We start from the raw sequence: 20834 nt of genomic DNA on the forward strand, positions 1-20834 counted from the left end.
TCAAATGTCTAAATAGTGTGTGATGGAGGCAAACCACGCTGAGGCAAACAGCACCCAGCATCCATTTCACACTGATCCCAGTCCTGTGCCCTGATGTGGGTCTGAATTGTGTGATGCAGAGAGAGAAGGGAGATCACAGGGCTTAAGGACCCTGGTCAAAAATAGTGCACTAGAGCCTCCCGAGTGGCACAGTTGTCTGAGACATTGCAGTGCTTGAGGCATCACTACAGACCCAGGTTCAATCCCAGGCTGTGTCACAGCTAGCTGCGACCGGGAGACCCATGAGAAGGCGCACAATTGGGCCAGTGTTGTTAGGGGAGGAGTTGCTGGCCTGGATTTCCATATCCAATTGAACTCTAGTAAGTTCAAAGCTAGTAAATTGACTTAGGTTGCCAGCTGGACAGTGTTTCCTCTGACACATTGGTTCTTCTGGGTTAAGCGAGCAGGGTGTCAAGATGCCGTGTGGCTTGGCAGGGTTGTGTTTCGAAGGATGCATGGCTCACGATCTTTGCCTCTCCCGAGTCCATAGGGGAGTTGCAACAATGGGACAAGACTGTAACTACCAATTGGGGAGAAAGTAAAAAAATGTTGTTTAAATAGTACAGTACAACCAGTCACCAGTAAAAAGCAATGCCCTGTCCTGAGAGAGAGAGAGAAGGAGAGAGAGAGAGCGAGCCTTACAGGTTGGCATATCAAAAGCCCAGACAACAAGACCATACCTGGCCATTTCTACTGCATCCTCTAGTCTCCAACAGGGCTAGCTACCACAGAGAGATAAGTTGCACTACTCTCAACTTCCTCTACGGTCTATGGTCACACTCTATATCTGCAGCTCTAAGTCATACTGTGCAGCAAGGCCAGCCAGGCAGTTTTATGACAGCAAATAGTTCAATTAAACAACAGTCAGATCCAGGCTCTCTCTTAATTCAATTCAAGAGGCTTTATTGGAGTGGGAAACATTACTAAAGCAAGTGAAATAGATAAAACATGAACAGTAATCGTTACACTCAGAAAAGTTCCAAAAGAATAAAGACATTTCAAATGACATATTATGTTCATATACAGTGTTGTAACGATATCTCTCTCTCAATTTCCATTCAATTCTCTCTCCCTTTCTCTCTCACGCTCTGCCACTCCCTCTCCCTCTCTCTCTCCTTCTCGCTCTCTTTTTCCTTCTCTCCCCCTCTGACTGTTAGCAGAGAGATTGGATCTGCTGTTATGTTCACACAGCAGCTGCTGACTGACTACTCCTGCTATAATCACGACTACTGCTGCACAGCTCTCTGGCTGAGGATTCTATTAACACTACGCACTCTGAGGTGAGAGGTCAGAGGTCTCAAAGCCTGCTCAGAGTAATACTGAACATGGGGTGATAAAGGGGAAACTTACTTTCCGGTTAGCGGAACTGTACAGGGAGGCTACACCTGTATGTAGTCTCTCATGACTCTCATTTTGAAATCGAGTAAATGGCCAACAGCACATGAGGAACCTGTATGTTACTGTGTGAGTGTACAGTGTAGATGCCCTTAATGTGAGGTAATGGGCTGTGGCCTGAGATGGATGTGTGTATTGTGGAGTGAACCATTTATATTCCCTACTACCATCAGGTGACAACTACACCCGGCCATCATTCTGCTTTAGAAAATCATGATGAAAGTGGCCATTTTAGGCCCCTTTTAGACCTACAGTAAACATGCCTCCTGGAAGACCCTATAATCTGTGAACCGAACAGAACACAGACAACATCTCGGTGTCATTATACTCCTTATAGTGTGCAGTAAAATATGGAGTATGTCTACATTCTGAAATAAAAATGTTAACATGGAGTTATTCAACATGAAAAATATTAATATAAATATTTTAAAAAACAATGCTTTTTTATTTTGACATAGAGGATAGTATAAGGAGTATAATGACACCAAGATGTTGTCTGTATCATGTACGGTTCACAGAGCATAGGGTCTTACTGAAGGCATGCATACTGTAGGTCTAAAAGGCGCCTGAAATGGCCACTTTCATCATCATTTTCAAAAACAAATTGTGATACAAATGTAAAAAGCATTTCAAACATAATTTCCCCCAATGAAGTTTTTTTTGTGAGAATTGCCAGAACAATCTGATATCCAAAATATATTCCGCTCCTGCTGGCATGGAATCACCCTGCTTCTGTTACACACAACTATGTTACATTCCCGCTGAAAACACAAGGTGCTTCTCTTGAACTAGTGTACCAGAATGTGTTTTCATTTATTATTTTTCCTTTTGTGCCAGGGTTATTCAAACTCAAACTACATATGATATGCTGGAATTGTAGGGTTTGCTTGCCTGCACACTCCTGCACTAGCTGCCACTCCACCATAACACATTATTCTGATAGGAACAGAGGAGTAAACACTCTAACCAGCCATAGTCTCTGCAAAGAGCACCTTACTTTATTGCAGGAAACAGACATAAGGGTAGCTAGCCTATTATTATCTCCATCACTGCTATCTGGTGCACAGGATACTGTCATTACACACTCGAGGTAGGAGTAGCACAGCAGCATTAGCGGAGAGACGACAAACAAAAGCAACCCATAGAGATCGATCACAAAGAGCTATGTGTCTATAATCCTCAGTGCCTATTCTGTGAGATCAAGGGGCCAGACCCTTTTAGTGAGGTCGTAGCAGGGTTATAATATATAAATATATGCAAGATGGTTTTACCCAATGCAAGTAACAGTCATGCGTGCATACTATACATTTCATGTAAGGGTGGTCCCGGGAATCTAACCTACTATCCTGGCATTGCAAGAACCATGCTCTACCACAGGGTTCCCCAACTGGCAGCACACAGGCCAGTGTTTTATTTGCCCCCCCCCCCCCAAGTTTTCTGAAAAAAAAGAAAATAATAAATGTTTTATTTGTATTATATATTTTTTTGGACATAAAAGACTGTAAAAACAGGAGCAAATCAGATCCAAGTGGTTTTAATTGAGGAAATCTGTTTCAAAGTATTCCCACACATTATAGAGAGATATATGTGATCATATACAAATGTAAGCAAGGTTTGAAATTCTATTTTAGCCAAATATTATATCTGTTTGGGCTTCTTTCGGTCAAAACAAATTATTTGTAATTATGTTCCGGACACCTGACCATCCCCCCAAAAATCGGTTGCTCAATTGACTTTAGGTGTAGCCGCAGGAAGTAATTTGGGCCTGGGAGTGCTGTACATTTTTTCCTCCAACGGGGTGGGGACTAATCTTTTTGCCCTCGCTGGTGCTGCAGACGATACATCGTCCACTAATAGAGAACTATTAAAGGCCCAGTTAACTACTAAATACAACTATTAATATATATATTTTTTATTAAGAATTTTCAGGAGGTGCTGCAGCACCCTCAGCACCCCTACTTGATACCTGAAGGCAAGGGTTTGACGGAGTCTTCAACCATTGAACCTATGGCTTGCATGTATTCGATTTCATAATTGATTCAGGGAGTGTGTAACCCTAGCCATAATGTTACGACTATATTTACTGACATGCTCCCCTCCATTTAGCTAATGATTGTTCTTTTTTTTAAATTCAAAGTTTACCTTTCAGTCCTCCAAAAGATGTAGGCTTCCGAGATCTGATGGACGGGCACGCCCTCTAGCGGGTTTTTGAAGATCTGTTAAATGTGGCATTTTTTATTTATGGCCTATATTAATGGTAAAACAAAAAACGCATGCATTCTAGAGTTATCAAACATTTTACCAAAACACATGAATGTTATGATAATAATACTATACCTATCTGATGCTAATAGGCTGTATATAGCGAATTAATCGGTTTTACAAGTGAGGCCTAGTACTGAAGACATATTGGTCAATAACGTCAAAAAGGTAGGCTAACAATAAACTATAACCCTAATTATTTATCACCTCTGAAGGGCCCGTGGGTTCGATGAGAGTCTGGTTACAACGAAGTTAATTTCTATAGTTTAATCAGACTCCAAGTGGTTAGCCTGGCTGATGTCACATAATAAAGTCTCAGATATAAACCACATATCTCTGATTATAAACTTTTTTTTTATTATTACAAAATGTAGTTTTTTTACAGGTTAAATCTTGTGCATGTCTATAAACCCTGTATACATAAACTAGGCCTATTTCTTAGCCGGTTACAAACAAAGTATTTCAGCAAGACCATACATTCTTGTGCGCGCGTAACCGTAATCATTTGCTCATGCACGGCACTGCTAATTTGAGTTCACTCTTGCAAAGTTAGGCGAACTTCCATCACTACTCACTCACCGGCTGCCTGCTCAGTGCTGAGCCGTTCACGTATGGCCTGTGCGCGTTCCCGTTTTGGAGAGGTCGGTGCCATCTCCGCTCGCCTTGAGGAAAAGGTGCTTTGTTTCTCAAAGCTATAATTCAAGAAAACGGACAAAATGTATAGGTAAGTCTATTATTCTCCAACTCATTTATGATAGGTGTGTTTAGTTTACTTTCCGTATTCAGAATAGGATGATGCAAGTGTGAATTATATTAGGTTGGGGGGAATTAATTGAATTAATTGTATTACTCTATGAAATTGAACTGTTCCTTGAGGAACAATAATGATTTGGGGGGTTATTTGGGGTTCACTAACAATTCTGCAAATATTGCAAATGCAGTTCTGATATGTAGGAAGTTAACCACAACACAACTGGGAAACTGTAACTGACTAGTGAATATAAATATCTATTTATCATTATGTATGTATTCATTTCAAACATGTATTATTTCAAAGATTGGGGATGATGAGATGAGGCTCTGTTGCTTTTTTTTTGCAGAACATTGTTCCATGAATGATCTGTAGTTGCAAATTCAACTCGATTCAGGTAAATCTTTGTTTTTAAAGAGCTTGGTCTCACATTGCAGATATTCCTCAAATGACTGGATGCACCCCTTTCTCACTATTCCATCATCAACATTGCTGCTGTAGTGAATTTGGGGGTGTGGGAACTGCAATCTGGAACAGAATGTGGCCCTTTGTGAGGGAGCACAGAGGTGTTTACATTAAGCCTACAAAATGTCTCCAGGCTCTAGTCTACTGTGTCTCACTACATAAGAATCAAAGATGGTGACCACAGAATATTATTTGGTCAGATGGTTGAAGGATGTATTAAATTGAAGTACTACAATGTTACGCATGGCACACTATAGGCTGGTAGGGCTGGTTGGGTTAATGAATAGTGGATCTGGCCAAAATGACAGAATAAAACAGTTATCTGTCTATCAAATCATCTTTTTGCAATGGAAACGTGTGGAGAAACCAGTCAAAACTCCACCCTGAGTGAGGGCCTCTGAAACCAGAGGCCTTTGAACAGAAAAGGAGTCCAAAAGGATTGATTGAAAGAGAGTGGCGAAAGAACTGTATGATACGGCCAGTGTGCTGCAAATTAATCTGCTTAAAGAATTACAACATTCCAAAGCAGAATCTCATATAATCATCTGGATCAAAATGCTGGTTGGGAATGTTGTAATTCGGTAATTCCGTTGCCCATAGTGACTGCACAAAAGCTGTGTTTCAATGGTGTCTCTCCACCGTATGAGTGCCAACTCACTACAAAGCTATTGTGCTGTACCATACGTAAATTTGTCTTTCTGCTCATGGCCTCTTATAGTAGTAGTGAGACTCACACGCACACATTAGGCTCCCAGGTAGGGCAAGGCTAGGTTAATGAGTGACTACACTAGGCAGAGGACAGGTACTGTATTTTGTGTAGTCTTTGTTTGACACATCCTGTGTGAAAACTACACACTGTGGTAAGACCATCAGAAGTACATTCCAGATTTGCAGAACTAGGACCCGAGAACCCCAAAAGGGTAAGAGGTTAGACAACGGATATAGTTTATTTTGAAAGGATATGGTTTGTTTTTGCTGCGTGTAAATTTGGATCCTGAACAGCGAGTCATAAAGTACGTCCGATACCAAAAACACAACACTCACAGTACACCGTAAACAGCTCACATGACTCTGATTAAAAGCTTTCGAGAAACTCTGGTTTTGGATCTGAAATAGGTTATAAAGCATTCACATCAGTTGTCGTGGGTTTCTTGTAGGATGTGGACGCACCGGAAGAAAAAAAACATGCAATGATAAGTTCATCTCTTCCTATAATGTCTGATTCTATTATTTTAGGTTGAGATTCAGATGTTATGATCAACTAACTGTGTTGTATTCATGGACAGTATGTACTCTGCTACAGTAAACGAAGCAAACACAAAGGGCTTGTCCGCTGATAGCTTTCAATGAGTTCAGATAAAGTTCTGAGTTTTGTTTGTTTTGGAGGTGTTTCATATTTAGTAGCCACGTCACAGGGCATGTTCTCTGTGGTTTGTGAAGTAGGCTATATCTAACTACGTAGTTGCACATGGTCGAAATGGAAGTTGAAGTATGTCGTTTTCAGATGGCTTCTCAGCTAAAGCGTCTTTAAGATGTAACCATACGTCTAGAAATCAACTGTTTGTAACTACTAAACTACCAACCACTAATGACCAACTCCTCCACAGATGAGCGACCAGCCATAATCACCAAGCCCAGACAACCAGAACCCTGGTCAGAAACACCTTTCTCTCCCCCTGTTGCCGACTGCCGACGCCCTGGGACCCGTCGTCGCCATGGAGACGGTGGTGATCGTGGCCATTGGGGTGCTGGCCACCATCTTCCTGGCCTCCTTCATTGCCCTGGTGGTGGTGTGTCGACACCGCTACTGCCACCCCCACCACCTGCTGCACCACTTCAACTCCAAGTCAGTGCCTAGTATACCTACTAGCTACATACAATACATCTGGGAGGGGGAGGGAGGGAACAGTGGCATCTTAGGTCGTCAGGGTTAGGGCCTTACTCCTAGCCGTGCCTAGTATGCCTAGCTAGCTTCATCTGGGAGGTGGAGGGAGGGGACAGTGGCATCTTGGGTCGTCAGGGTTAGGGCCTTACTCCTAGCCGTGCCTAGTATGCCTAGCTAGCTTCATCTGGGAGGTGGAGGGAGGGGACAGTGGCATCTTGGGTCGTCAGGGTTAGGGCCTTACTCCTAGCCGTGCCTAGTATGCCTAGCAAGCTTCATCTGGGAGGGGGAGGGGACAGTGGCATTTTGGGTGGTTATGGGTAGTGCCCTGAGTTTGTCCAGACACGGAAAACTCTTGGCCCTAGTGATGGGGTTTGTGGCCTAGGCCCTACAATGCATTAGGTGGTGGTAAGGGGTCCTGGATATAGCTGATTCAACTGTATCCCACTCTTACCCAGGCCCAATGGACTGACCTGCTGGTTTGAAGCTATAAGTCTATGGATTGAACAGAGCGACTTCACAGCACGAAGGTCAAAACGATACACGAGATTAATACTAAGTCAACATACAGGGGCAAAGTTCTAGAGCCAGTAATATTTCTCTGTCTCACTCTCTCGCTCGCGTTCCCTCTCTTTCATACACACACACACGCTTTTATTCAGAATACATACCCTCCCTCTCACACACCTACTCAGTACACATTCCCTCCCTTTCTCTCTCACACACTCGCTCTCTCTTCCCTTCATCAGAACTTCTCTCCTTCCCCACAGACCCAGTGTTGACCTGATCGGTGCCATGGAGACCCAGAGTGAGCCGTCTGAGCTGGAGCTGGACGACGTGGTCATCACCAACCCTCACATCGAGGCCATCCTGGAGAACGAGGACTGGATCGAGGACGCCTCGTACGTCTGCCATGTGACACTGACATGTGCCAGGAGTAGATCAGGCCAGCTGTTGTAGCTATTCGTATATATAGCCTTCCGTGGTTACGAGTAATAACTTTAACATGAGCATAACATCATCAAGTTCAAATAAGTGATAGATCTCTGACATGATCATACAAACAAAATGAACCCTTATTTACAGCTTTTCTCTCTTTCTCTAACAGTGGATTGGTTTCACATTGTATCTCCATCTTAAAGGTAATGTCTATGTGCTGTACACCATGCACGAATACATCGTTTTCATTATGATCTAACTCAAGGATATTTACACACTCTCTCCATTGGCAGATCTGCCACACCCTGACTGAAAAGCTGGTTGCCATGACAATGGGCTCAGGCGCTAAGGTGAAAGCCCCAGCCAGCCTCAGTGACATCATCACTGTGGCTAAACGCATCAGTCCGAGGTAACTGTCAGGTTATACAGTGCTATCACATAACCCTTAAATTATCTGACCGTGCTTCGTCCTTCATCACCTCCCATCATCCCGTGTGTGTCTGTAGGGTGGATGACGTTGTGCGGTCAATGTACCCTCCCCTGGACCCCATACTTCTTGATGCCAGGTACCTAATGAAGTTTGCTTTTGTTAAATGACATCATTTATAATGGTTTGAGGGGACAAAGATAGCTGGGACAATATAGACCATAGTTCTGCTGATGGAACTCATATGATTAAGAAGTCTCTGATGGAGAAATTCTAAATGTCCTTTGTCTATTTTGTCCCCTCAGGGCCACCGCCCTCCTCCTGTCAGTCAGTCACCTGGTGCTGGTGACACGCAACGCCTGTCACATGTCTGGCAGCATGGACTGGATCGACCAATCACTGCACGCCGCTGAGGATCACATGGTGGTGCTGCGGGAGGCGGCGCTAGCGTCTGAACCAGAACGGAGTCTACCTGGAATAGACGTGCAGAGAGAGCAGGCTATCTAGAACACGCAGACATGTACATACACACATGCACGCACACATTCACATAGGCAAGCAGGCACATACACTCCTACACTCATACAAATAGACACATTAATGCACATCTCGGGCACATTCTCACGCATACACAATGCTTGATAAACACACAATTAAAAAAAACTCAACACATTCCCAAAACACACATTCCCAATGATCTTTCTCACTGTTGTTCTGTGCTGATTTACATACAGATGGGTTGCTAGATAATAGAAAAGAGCTGGTTTTAGAAAAGGATGGGTTGCCAGATCCTTGTGCTATTTTGCTCTTGATCCTTTCAGTTTTACCATGTTTCTGGTTTTGTATATAGTTATGTATAACCATAATGTATGTTATGATTAGGATTTATATAGATTTTATGTTACACTCTCAGACTCAGATTGTATTGTAAGTGGAGAGCTCACTGAGACAGGCTTGTGTGTAGTTGTTGTCATGGACGACTGCCCCCTTGACATTCCTTCCTGGGTGTCTTCCATCTCCCAGCGGTGAGCTATAATCCACCCCGTTAGGAGTGCACAGTCACATGGAAGCTTACATTTAGTCAGACTAATCCATGTGGGGGAAAACCCTGGACACCCAATAGGACCAAAGGCCTGGGAAATACATGCACACCTACTTAGAGCACACCTACTTAATACACTCTTACTCAGAGCAATACACTCTTACTCAGATCAATACACTCTTACTCAGATCAATACACTCTTACTCAGATCAATACACTCTTACTCAGAGCAATACACTGCTACTCAGAGCAATACACTGCTACTCAGAGCAATACACTACTACTCAGAGCAATACACTCCTACTCAGAGAAATACACTGCTACTCAGAGCAATACACTCTTACTCAGATCAATACACTCTTACTCAGATCAATACACTCTTACTCAGATCAATACACTCTTACTCAGATCAATACACTCTTACTCAGATCAATACACTCTTACTCAGATCAATACACTCTTACTCAGATCAATACACTCTTACTCAGATCAATACACTCTTACTCAGATCAATACACTACTACTCAGAGCAGTACACTACTACTCAGAGAAATACACTGCTACTCAGAGCAATACACTGCTACTCAGAGCAATACACTGCTACTCAGAGCAATACACTGCTACTCAGAGCAATACACTGCTACTCAGAGCAATACACTGCTACTCAGAGCAATACACTGCTACTCAGAGCAATACACTGCTACTCAGAGCAATACACTACTACTCAGAGCAATACACTACTACTCAGAGAAATACACTCTTAGAGCAATACACTCTTACTTAGAGCAATACACTGCTACTCAGATCAATACACTACTACTCAGAGCAATATACTCTTATTTAGAGAAATACACTGCTACTCAGAGCAATACACTGCTACTCAGAGCAATACACTGCTACTCAGAGCAATACACTGCTACTCAGAGCAATACACTGATACTTAGAGCAATACACTGCTACTCAGAGCAATACACTGCTACTCAGAGCAATACACTACTACTCAGAGAAATACACTCTTAGAGCAATACACTCTTACTTAGAGCAATACACTGCTACTCAGATCAATACACTACTACTCAGAGCAATATACTCTTATTTAGAGAAATACACTGCTACTCAGAGCAATACACTGCTACTCAGAGCAATACACTGATACTTAGAGCAATACACTGCTACTCAGAGCAATACACTGCTACTCAGAGCAATACACTGATACTTAGAGCAATACACTGCTACTCAGAGCAATACACTGCTACTTAGAGCAATACACTGCTACTCAGAGCAATACACTGCTACTCAGATCAATACACTACTACTCAGAGCAATATACTCTTATTTAGAGAAATACACTGCTACTCAGAGCAATACACTGCTACTCAGAGCAATACACTGCTACTCAGAGCAATACACTGCTACTCAGAGCAATACACTGATACTTAGAGCAATACACTGCTACATAGAGCAATACACTGCTACATAGAGCAATACACTGCTACTTAGAGCAATACACTCTTACTTAGAGCAATACACTGATACTCAGAGCAATACACTCTTACTTAGAGCAATACACCCTTACTTAGAGCAATACACTGATACTCAGAGCAATACACTCTTACTTAGAGCAATACACTGATACTCAGAGCAATACACTCTTACTCAGAGCAATACACTGCTACTCAGATCAATACACTCTTACTCAGATCAATACACTCTTACTCAGATCAATACACTCTTACTCAGATCAATACACTCTTACTCAGATCAATACACTCTTACTCAGATCAATACACTCTTACTCAGATCAATACACTCTTACTCAGATCAATACACTCTTACTCAGAGCAATACACTGCTACTCAGATCAATACACTCTTACTCAGATCAATACACTGCTACTCAGATCAATACACTGCTACTCAGATCAATACACTCTTACTCAGATCAATACACTGCTACTCAGATCAATACACTCTTACTCAGATCAATACACTGCTACTCAGATCAATACACTCTTACTCAGATCAATACACTGCTACTTAGAACCTGGAGTCAAATAATTCAAGCTCTGAAATTCAGCCTAAGAGAAGACTGCCAGTATAACTGCAGCCTACATCAGATAAGCAGAGCTCTGTGATGGAATGATTTTGATTGAGATGAAACATGAAAAAAGTGGCCACTCCCTTTATTTTCCTGGTTCCCGTCGTTTTATTACAATTGATTGCTTTTGTATGTAAGCTCTCCTGTGTTTTCTCCTCCCCACCCACCGTTCGTTAGTGATGTTTCCTTATCTCCTGCCCTTTTCACCTTTCTCTTTTTTTTCCCCTTCATTGATTTGTACAGGTAAATTAAAGTTTCATAGGAAAATGTGTAATGCTGTTTCTTCTTCTTTTTAGTTAACATTTCTGAGGGAATCCACAGTCCGTAAGAAAACCACACACTCATGTAAACTCTAGGAATAAGAAAATGGATCCAGTTGATTGATTGGGGAGAAGGATGGTTGTCCTGCTGTTTGACGGTATAGGCAGTCTTGTCTCTCTGCAAGCGAGAGCGATTGGCTGAGAACGAATAAGGCCCTAAAGCACCATACTTAAAGAAGACACACAGATACAACTTAAATACAGCTACTAAGAAAACACTGTACACGATGTGTCATCACCCGACCGAGAAATATCATTCCCTTAAAAATAGAAAATACAAAAACATTTTCTCCTCGGGATATGTTGACATAAATAAAATGGGATTTTTTTGTGTTTGTTTAGGTTTTCAATAGAGTCCTTTGCTTTTTTTCAGGCTGACTTGTTTCCAGTTTGGGAGGGAGTCATATTCATCTCTCTTCATCTTCAAAATAGTCTGAAACATATAAACAAACAGACATTACTTCAGATACTGTAGGATACTGGAGAAAAGCAAGCACCCACTGGTCTTAGGGATGAACGTTTTGTGAAATATTTACATAGAAACCTACATACGTCACATTGTTTTTATCATCTTGAGACTACCACAAGAAGATGTTTCAATTGGCCACACCATTAAGACGTTCGTGGTGCGCCCTAGTGGCTGTCAGGTGTAGCTGCACTCTGTTTTATATAACGTCATAATACTGTACAAAACATGCAGCAGACGAATGTATCCAAAGTGTGCATACATAGTTCGTGCATACACTTTCATATGAGTGGCCCCAGTGGGAATCAAACCCATTATCGTGACGTTGCAAGGGTCATGCTCTACCAACTGAGCCACGCAGGACAAGCGTGTTTGTGTGTCAACCTGGAAGTCGTGGTCGGAGAGGTATATCTCCAGGCGCTGGGGGTCCACTCCCTCGGGCAGAGGGGTCTGCAGCAGCTCCTCTAGGGGGTACTGGGTCTTACTGAGCTGGGCCAGGGCGTCCTGCACCAAGGTCAGCTTGACCCGCCCGGCCTCCCCCTGGACAACAGCATTCACAAGTCAGCATATCTAAATCTAAAACATACCTGACTTTGAAAGACAAAGACTGTGGTGTTGCTATGACACAACAGTCTTTACCCAACCAGATAATGCTGAACTGTGCTTTCTGCTGTTGTGAAGTTATCACCGATGATGCTACTGATGCGTACAGATGCTATTTTTGATAATGTAAATTATTATGAGGAGGAGGACGAATTAGTCCTCTTTTCCTGTACCTGTGTGGTGGGTGTGGGTCTCTTCTCCCAGCGAGGGAAAATGTTGGTGAAGGTGAGGGGTTCTACTCCGTCCTGGATGAGGTAGGCCTGAAGGGGGCGCCTCGGGTTCCTCTCTGAAACACCGCCAACACACCCCAAACCGTCAGAGAACCACAGAGCAACTTAACCCCTAACTACAGCATATCCCCGACACACTCCAACCATCTAAACAACTCAGATTAAAATGTGGACCTCAAAGTCAGTTCCACTGCTTTTTTAACTTGTTCTTCCCCTCTAATCAAGGACTGATTTGGACCTAGGACACCAGGTGGGTGTAATTACCAGCAGTACTCTGGACCTCATAGGGTACCCCAGATCTAAACAATCAAGGTTTTTTACATGATGTATCTAGCATTGAATGGAATAGATGGAATTCATCCCTGATGTTGAACTAGCCGTTTCTTACTTCCACAACACATTCCAGGATGTATGCAATAGGCATGCCCCTTTTAAACAAATCAAGATTAAGGGCAGAGAGAACCCTTGGTTTACTAAGGAACTTACAAATATCATAAGGGAACTAAATGCTATGTGGGCTAAAGAAAAAAGGGACTGGTTTGGCAGATGATTGGATGACTTTTAAACGTCTTCGAAATATGGGTGTGGCTATGATCCATAAATTGAAAGCAGACCACTACCTGAAATCTACTTCACATAATTTAAATTATCCATCCAAATTCTGAAAAGGAGTGAAAGGTTTGGAGTGCAAAAAAGATACACAGCTTCCCAAACAATTGTTGGTAGGCACACAGATTGTAACTGAGAGAAACTCCATTCTGAAAGCCTTGAATCTGCATTTTTTTAGATGCAGGCAGTTTATTTGAAAAGGTCAAAGGTATAATTGAGCCCTATGAGTTTACCTGACACCTCTGTGCACTCCTTCACCAGGTTCTCCTTTTCATCCTTCTCTGTTTCAGAAGTGTGTAAAACCCTGAAAGAAATTGATGGAAAAAATCCCCCGGCTCTGATGAACTAGACCCCCGCTTCCTGCACCTATCTGCAGACATCATTGCTCAACGCTTAACATGTATGTTTAAGCTCACGCTTACCGTTAAGGAAATCTGCTTTTGTACTGCCTCTCCTGAAAGGTGGAGATCCTTCGCTACTTGACAACTATCGACCCATATCAAAATTGTCTGTACTGTCTAAGGTACTGGAGTCCTTAGTTAGTAGGCAGCTAATAGCCTACTTCCAAGAAAACAACATTTTAAATGGAATGCAATCTGGTTTTAGGTCTGGCCACAGCACTGTTTCAGCAACATTGAAGGTTTTAAATGACATCCACTATGCTCTTGATAAGAAGTTACATTGTGTGTCTGTCTTTATTGATTTGTCAAAGGCTTTTGACACCGTGGACCATGCTGTGTTAGTGCAAAGGTTCAAATGTTGTGGAATTACTGGTCATGCTCTAGACTGGTTTATAAATCACCTATCAAATCGTACACAATGGGCAATGACAGATGGTTGTAAATCTATAGAGGTGTGCTCAGGTGTTCCGCAAGGTACTATTTTGGGCCCACTGTTGTTCATTTTGTAAATCAACAACATTGGGGATCTTATTGAAACAGTGGATGTACATTTTTATGCAGATGACACTGATCTTTATTCAAGTGGTAGTAGTTTATCTTTGGCTTTTGAAAATGCCCAAATAGCATTTAACATCATACAACAGAATCTGTTTGATTTAAAGCTGGTTCTAAATTCGGGTAAAACAAAATGCATGCCATTTTCAAATGTCAGGCATGTTACTAATCATGTCATTGCTGCATTGGCAGAACATACTATAGAGCAAGTTAAAGTGTACAAATATTTGTGTGTGTGGGTTGATGATAAGCTGAGCTTCACTGTGCATGTAATGAACTTCATAAGGAAGCTCAAGCTGAGAATAGGTTTTTAATACCGGTTTAAGGCTTGTTTTTCTTTTGAGGCCAGGAAAGATTTTAGTGATGTTATATATATATATATATATATATATATATATATGCAGGCCTCAAACACTACCCTGAGAGCACTAGATTCAGTGTATCATGCAGCCCTCAGGTTCATTACAAATCAAAAATGTCTAACATCATTGTGATCTCTACAGCGCTGTTGGCTGGTCGTCATTGACCTTGCGTAGGCTTAAACACTGGTATACACTGATTTATAAGGCCACATTGGGTAAAATGCCATTTTATCTCTGTTCTTTTTTTAGTCAGGTCTGTAAATAAATATCAATTACAGTCCCATTCTCATTTGCTTCTAACAGTACCAAAAATTAGAACAGGTCATGGTAGAAATAGATTTAGTTACTTAGCTCCGTGGTCCAGGAACTCTCTCCTGAACATTTAAAAATTTGATGATCTTGTTTCGTTGGTAGAGTTAAAACACTTGATCGATGTATATATCATAGAAGAGTGTAATTGTCTTTAGGACAGCTGTTTTTAGTCAAGTAAAATGTTTTTGTTGTACTGTGTGTTTATAGTTTTATTCAATGTTGTGTTAGTGTATGTAAGTTGTTTTGTCTGAAACGTTGTTCCCCCTGCTGCTATTGGACCAGGTCTCTCTTGAAAAGAGATGTTGTCTTAATGAGAAAAACCTGGATAAATAAAGGTCAAATAAAAAATTAATATTCTATTTGCTGCCTTGCTTTGTCTACATGCTCTCACCTTTGCAGTAGTGGAGCACTGTCTGCATGGCACACCTCCTCTCATTCGCCCAGCGGATACAGGCTGAGCCAGTGGTCTGACTGTCCTCAGGCTCACCTGCCTGCCACAGATACAGCTCCATACAATTATCCAGCAGAAACAGGGCTGGAGAGGGATGAGAGAGAGAGAGAGAGAAAGAGAGAGAGAGTGAGTGAGAGGGAGAGAGAGAGAGAGAGAGACAGTGAGCGAGAGGGAGAGAGAGAGAAACAGCGAGCGAGAGAGAGGGAGAGAGAGAGAGCGAGAGACAGTGAGCGACAGAGAGAGGGAGAGAGAGAGAAACAGCGAGCGAGAGAGGGAGAGCGAGAGAGAGAAACAGCGAGCGAGAGGGAGAGCGAGAGAGAGAGAAACAGTGAGAAAGGGAAAGAAAAGGAGGGATATTAGGTGAGTGTTTTGTACCTCGAGTCCTCGTGATAACAATGGAAGTTGTGTTTATGAGTGCGTGCATGCATACATGTGTGTGTTTGGGCTTTGAGTGGACACTCACCTGGCTGTGGCACAAAGTACAGGCTCTCCTGGACAAAGGGCATCGCCATGACAACCCCTGGCAACCGTGCAGGGCTCTGCAGCTCCTCCCCCTGGAAGGTTCTGGAACGGCCGCTCAGATGGAAGAGGCGTGGCGTGAAGTTATACTTCCCTGGATCTGAGAGATAACAACACACAGCATCTCATCACATCAACCTCTCAACCTTCCAGCACTCAGTCAGGTTCAGCTGGTGTACACCTTCTTACATTAGTCATATGTGTGTTAATTTAAAAAGAAGACATTTGGTCTGGTATATCTGTTCAGGTTATTCTGAGCATTCAGGTATTCTGTTAAATACAGTTCCGTGAAAAGGTACGTGCCCCCTTTGTAATTTTCTCTACTTTTACATATTTTTAGTATTGAATGTTGTCAGATCTTCAATCAAAACCTAATATTATATAAAAGGAACCTGAGTTTACAAACAACAAAACAAATTATACTTATTGTATATATTTAATTAACAAAGTCGTGCAGCATCCAATTCCCCTGTGTGAAAAAGTAATTTCCCCCTTACACTCAATAACTGGTTGTGCCACATTGACTGCAACCAAATGCTTCCTGTAGTTGTGGATCAGTCTCTCACATCGCTGTGGAGGAACTTTGGCCCACTCTTCCATGCAGAACTTCTTTAAAGACTGCTGGTTTCAAGTCCTGCCACAACATCTCCATTGGGATTAGGTCTGGACTTTGACTAGGCCATTTCAAAACTTCAAATTTGTTGCTTTTTAGCCATTTTCGTGTAGACCCGATTGTGTGTTTTGGATCATTGTCTTGCTGCATGACCCAGCTGCTCTTCAGCTTCAGCTCACAGATGGATGGCCTGACCTCCTGTAGAAGTCTCTGATACATGTCTACATAGAGCCATGACTACATGGAACTCTATTCTACATCAGGTAACTGATGCAAGCAGTAGAATCAGATTTAAAAAGCAGGCACAGGTAGAAATACACAGCGGGGACTGTGCGGTACAGACACACGCATGCGCATAACATTGTGATATTGTTGTATGGTGGTAGTGAACATTTTGTGTTGTGGATATGTGGTGGTGTAGGGATGTTATATGATGTCCTGTTTTATCTTTAGCTCATTCAGTACAAACATAGTTCACTGTTTTATATGTAATGTGGGTGCTTTGGACCCCAGGAAGTGTAGCTGCTGCCTCGGGAGTAGGAAGCACCTGGAAGCACCTGGATGATCCTCAAGACTCTTGGAAGAATGTTTTATGGACAGATGATTCAAAAGTCTAACTTTTTGGACGACATGGGTTCCATTATGTCTGGCTAAAACCAAACACTGCATTCCACAGTAAGAGCCTCATACCAAAGATCATGCATTGTGGCAGTAGTGTGATGGTTTGGGGATGCTTCGCTGACTCAGGTCCTGGAGGAATTACACTCTGTATCAGAGAATTCTACAGGGGAATCTCAGGCCATTTGTCTGTGAGCTGAAGCACAGATGAGTCATGCTGCACGACAATGATCCAAAACACATAAGCAAGTCTACACGAAAATGGCTAAAAAGCAACACATTTTACGTTTTGCAATTGCCTAGTCCAGACCTAATCCCAATTGAGATGTTGTGGCAAGACTTGAAATGAGCAGTCCATGCTTGAAAACCCACAAAAATTGCTGAGTTTCAGCACTTCTGCATGGAAGAGTGGGCCAAAGTTCCTCCACAGCGATGCGAGTGACTGATCAAAAACTACAGGAAGCGTTTGCTTGGAGTCATTGTAGCTAAATGTGGCCAAACCAGTAATTGAGTGTAAGGGGGCAATGACTTTTTCACACAGGGGCATTGTGTGTTGCATAACCTGGTTTATTAAATAAATGAAATAACTATGTCATTGTTGTGTTATTTGTTCACTCAGGTTCCCTTTATCTAATATTAGGTTTTGCTTGAAGATCTGATAACATTCAGTATCAAAAATATGCAAAATAGAGAAAATTAGAAAGGGGGCAAATACTTTTTCACGGCACTGTATTGGAAGGTGTGTTTTGTTCAGGTATGAACAGGAGCTGAGAGGTGTGTTTTGTTCAGGTATGAACAGGAGCTGAGAGGTGTGTTTTGTTCAGGTATGAACAGGAGCTGAGAGGTGTGTTTTGTTCAGGTATGAACAGGAGCTGAGAGGTGTGTTTTGTTCAGGTATGAACAGGAGCTGAGAGGTGTGTTTTGTTCAGGTATGAACAGGAGCTGAGAGGTGTGTTTTGTTCAGGTATGAACAGGAGCTGAGAGGTGTGTTTTGTTCAGGTATGAACAGGAGCTGAGAGGTGTGTTTTGTTTAGGTATGAACAGGAGCTGAGAGGTGTGTTTTGTTTAGGTATGAACAGGAGCTGAGAGGTGTGTTTTGTTCAGGTATGAACAGGAGCTGAGAGGTGTGTTTTGTTCAGGTATGAACAGGAGCTGAGAGGTGTGTTTTGTTTAGGTATGAACAGGAGCTGAGGGGTGTGTTTTGTTTAGGTATGAACAGGAGCTGAGAGGTGTGTTTTGTTCAGGTATGAACAGGAGCTGAGAGGTGTGTTTTGTTCAGGTATGAACAGGAGCTGAGAGGTGTGTTTTGTTCAGGTATAACAGGAGCTGAGAGGTGTGTTTTGTTCAGGTATGAACAGGAGCTGAGAGGTGTGTTTTGTTCAGGTATGAACAGGAGCTGAGAGGTGTGTTTTGTTCAGGTATGAACAGGAGCTGAGAGGTGTGTTTTGTTCAGGTATGAACAGGAGCTGAGAGGTGTGTTTTGTTCAGGTATGAACAGGAGCTGAGAGGCGTGTTTTGTTCAGGTATGAACAGGAGCTGAGAGGTGTGTTTTGTTTAGGTATGAACAGGAACTGAGAGGTGTGTTTTGTTTAGGTATGAACAGGAGCTGAGAGGTGTGTTTTGTTCAGGTATGAACAGGAGCTGAGAGGTGTGTTTTGTTCAGGTATGAACAGGAGTTGAGAGGTGTGTTTTGTTCAGGTATGAACAGGAGCTGAGAGGTGTGTTTTGTTCAGGTATGAACAGGAGCTGAGAGGCGTGTTTTGTTCAGGTATGAACAGGAGCTGAGAGGTGTGTTTTGTTTAGGTATGAACAGGAACTGAGAGGTGTGTTCAGTACCTTGCAGCATGCAGTCATAGGTCTTCCTGTCCTGCTGCCCAATAGCGTTCCAGAACTCCACAGGCTCCGCCCCTTCCTCCACTTCCTGCACCCTCGAAAGGCTATCACTGCTGAGGCCCAGTTCAGGAGGGCACCTAACACAGAGACAGCAGAAAGCACACATAACCACGTATTAATACTGTTTGCATTCCAACGAATGAATATATACAGAAGCACAATAACACATCCATGAAGGGAGACTTACATCTGAGTGAGTCGCTCCACAGCCCTCTTGCCCGCCTCCCGGGAGCTGGCGTGGACCTTACAGCCGTACCACAGGTAGAGCGCCCCCTGTTGACCGTTGAGCAGTATGAGAGAACCTCGGGAGCGCAGGCCGCCACAGCTACAGTCCACCTCCAGCAGACTGGCCTCCTCAGGCAGCTCTCCACGCACACAGAACAGACGCCAGACCCCTACAAGACAGAGAGAGTGCAGTTAGGAACACACATCTATGCAGAACACAGACACACAACCAGACACACACACCACCTAAATCAGAGGAGGTAAAGCCAAGGTAATATCCCACCTGTGTTGTTGGTGGTGTCCGCTCGGCAGCCTTTGTGGATGACCAGACCTCCCTGGAAGAGCTGAAGGAAACACGGAGGCTCCTGCCCCTGAGGCACCCTCACCTTCAACAGGACAACAACAACACAGGTAGAAACATCAGTCAGAGAGCCAACTGTACTCAACAGCAATAACACTGGTTAATTAATTAAACTCAGGCCTCTGAAATGCTAGGCAGGTTTAACCATAGACATCCTATAACTTGCATGTTCTATATGTGACTCTATGGTTTTAATTGAGGCTATGGGTGGTTTAAGAGTTTAATTGGAAGAACCACCCACCTGTGTTCCCTCATGACTCCTGAGTGCAGACGCGCCTCGCCCATTGTTACTGGAGTGCCGGCCCTGCCAGATGAAGACAGCAGAGCACTCCCTCCCAGGCTGCCCGCTTTCATCCACTGGGCTAAGAGTATAGGTCCAGCGGATCAGGTACGTGTCTCCTTCATGCAGCTGCCCTGGGCTCTCCAGCTGAGCCTCGCTGTCCTCAAACTCCTGAATGTGCCAGGTATCCACGGCAACAGTGCTCAGCTCCACCTGCCGCCCGTCCTCCAGGGGTACGACCCCATGCCCCCTCTGAACGTCCACCCCCTCCAGGACTGTAGAGACCACCCCGTCCCCTGGCAGCGCCACCCCCTGCCCTGCCACCAGCGCCTTGGCATCGCACGCACACAGAGAGACACACTCTATCTGCTGCTGGGGCTGCTGGGGCAGGGGACTCTGCTGGGGCTGCTGGGGCAGGGGACTCTGCTGGGGCCACACTGGCATGGCAGTCTGCACAGAGAGACACAGTAGAGAGAGGAAGGGAGAGGAGAAATACAGTCAAAGAAGACCAGGCATCTTTCTCACAGTCACTCTGAATCTGTACAGGATGGGTCCTATTTGGCTTTGAGTCATGTGTTTCGCACATTGACTCGGGACCGGTATCCCCTGTATATAGCCTCGTTATTAGTATTTTATTGTTTCTTTTTTTTTTATTTCTTTTTTACTTTAGTTTATTTAGTAAATATTTTCTTGACTCCTATTTTTCTTCAAACGTTA

The 20834-nt window shown here is 43.2% G+C and overlaps 2 protein-coding genes across 56 annotated transcripts in view; one reads left to right on the plus strand and one right to left on the minus strand.

Moving 5' to 3' along the window:
• Positions 1-4044: 4044 nt before the first annotated feature.
• On the plus strand, positions 4045-11573 carry LOC110538134 (transmembrane protein 98). 6 transcript variants are annotated; one of them, XM_021624750.3, is made up of 9 exons: positions 4210-4420; positions 4797-4844; positions 6520-6758; positions 7253-7324; positions 7565-7696; positions 7903-7936; positions 8027-8142; positions 8240-8299; positions 8466-11573. In XM_021624750.3, the coding sequence occupies exons 3-9, from the start codon at positions 6628-6630 to the stop codon at positions 8665-8667; spliced, it is 747 nt and encodes a 248-aa protein (XP_021480425.1). In that variant the 5' UTR covers positions 4210-4420; positions 4797-4844; positions 6520-6627; the 3' UTR covers positions 8668-11573. The 6 variants fall into 6 exon arrangements, with proteins under 6 accessions (XP_021480428.1, XP_021480425.1, XP_021480426.1 ...); XM_021624753.3 differs by lacking the exon at positions 7253-7324 and having other exon boundaries at positions 4045-4420; XM_021624751.3 differs by lacking the exon at positions 4797-4844 and having other exon boundaries at positions 4217-4420.
• LOC110538950 (supervillin) overlaps positions 11384-20834 on the minus strand; it is a 35876-nt gene continuing 26425 nt past the window's right edge. For all 50 annotated transcript variants that reach the window (XR_016485231.1, XR_016485232.1, XR_016485230.1 and 47 more), the window contains 9 exons: positions 20079-20567; positions 19760-19862; positions 19439-19646; positions 19195-19328; positions 16072-16227; positions 15549-15692; positions 12862-12974; positions 12470-12625; positions 11384-12052 (listed from right to left, as the gene is read on the minus strand). Coding sequence is in view for 46 of the 50 variants with exons in the window: in XM_090193178.1 (XP_090049304.1) it covers positions 11966-12052; positions 12470-12625; positions 12862-12974; positions 15549-15692; positions 16072-16227; positions 19195-19328; positions 19439-19646; positions 19760-19862; positions 20079-20567 (1590 nt within the window). In the remaining 4 variants the exon portion in view is untranslated. The remainder of the gene's footprint in view (positions 12053-12469; positions 12626-12861; positions 12975-15548; positions 15693-16071; positions 16228-19194; positions 19329-19438; positions 19647-19759; positions 19863-20078; positions 20568-20834) is intronic.

Source organism: Oncorhynchus mykiss, chromosome 12, assembly GCF_057628025.1.
Source record: "Oncorhynchus mykiss isolate SJ-2025 chromosome 12, ASM5762802v1, whole genome shotgun sequence".
NCBI classification, from domain to species: domain Eukaryota; kingdom Metazoa; phylum Chordata; class Actinopteri; order Salmoniformes; family Salmonidae; genus Oncorhynchus; species Oncorhynchus mykiss.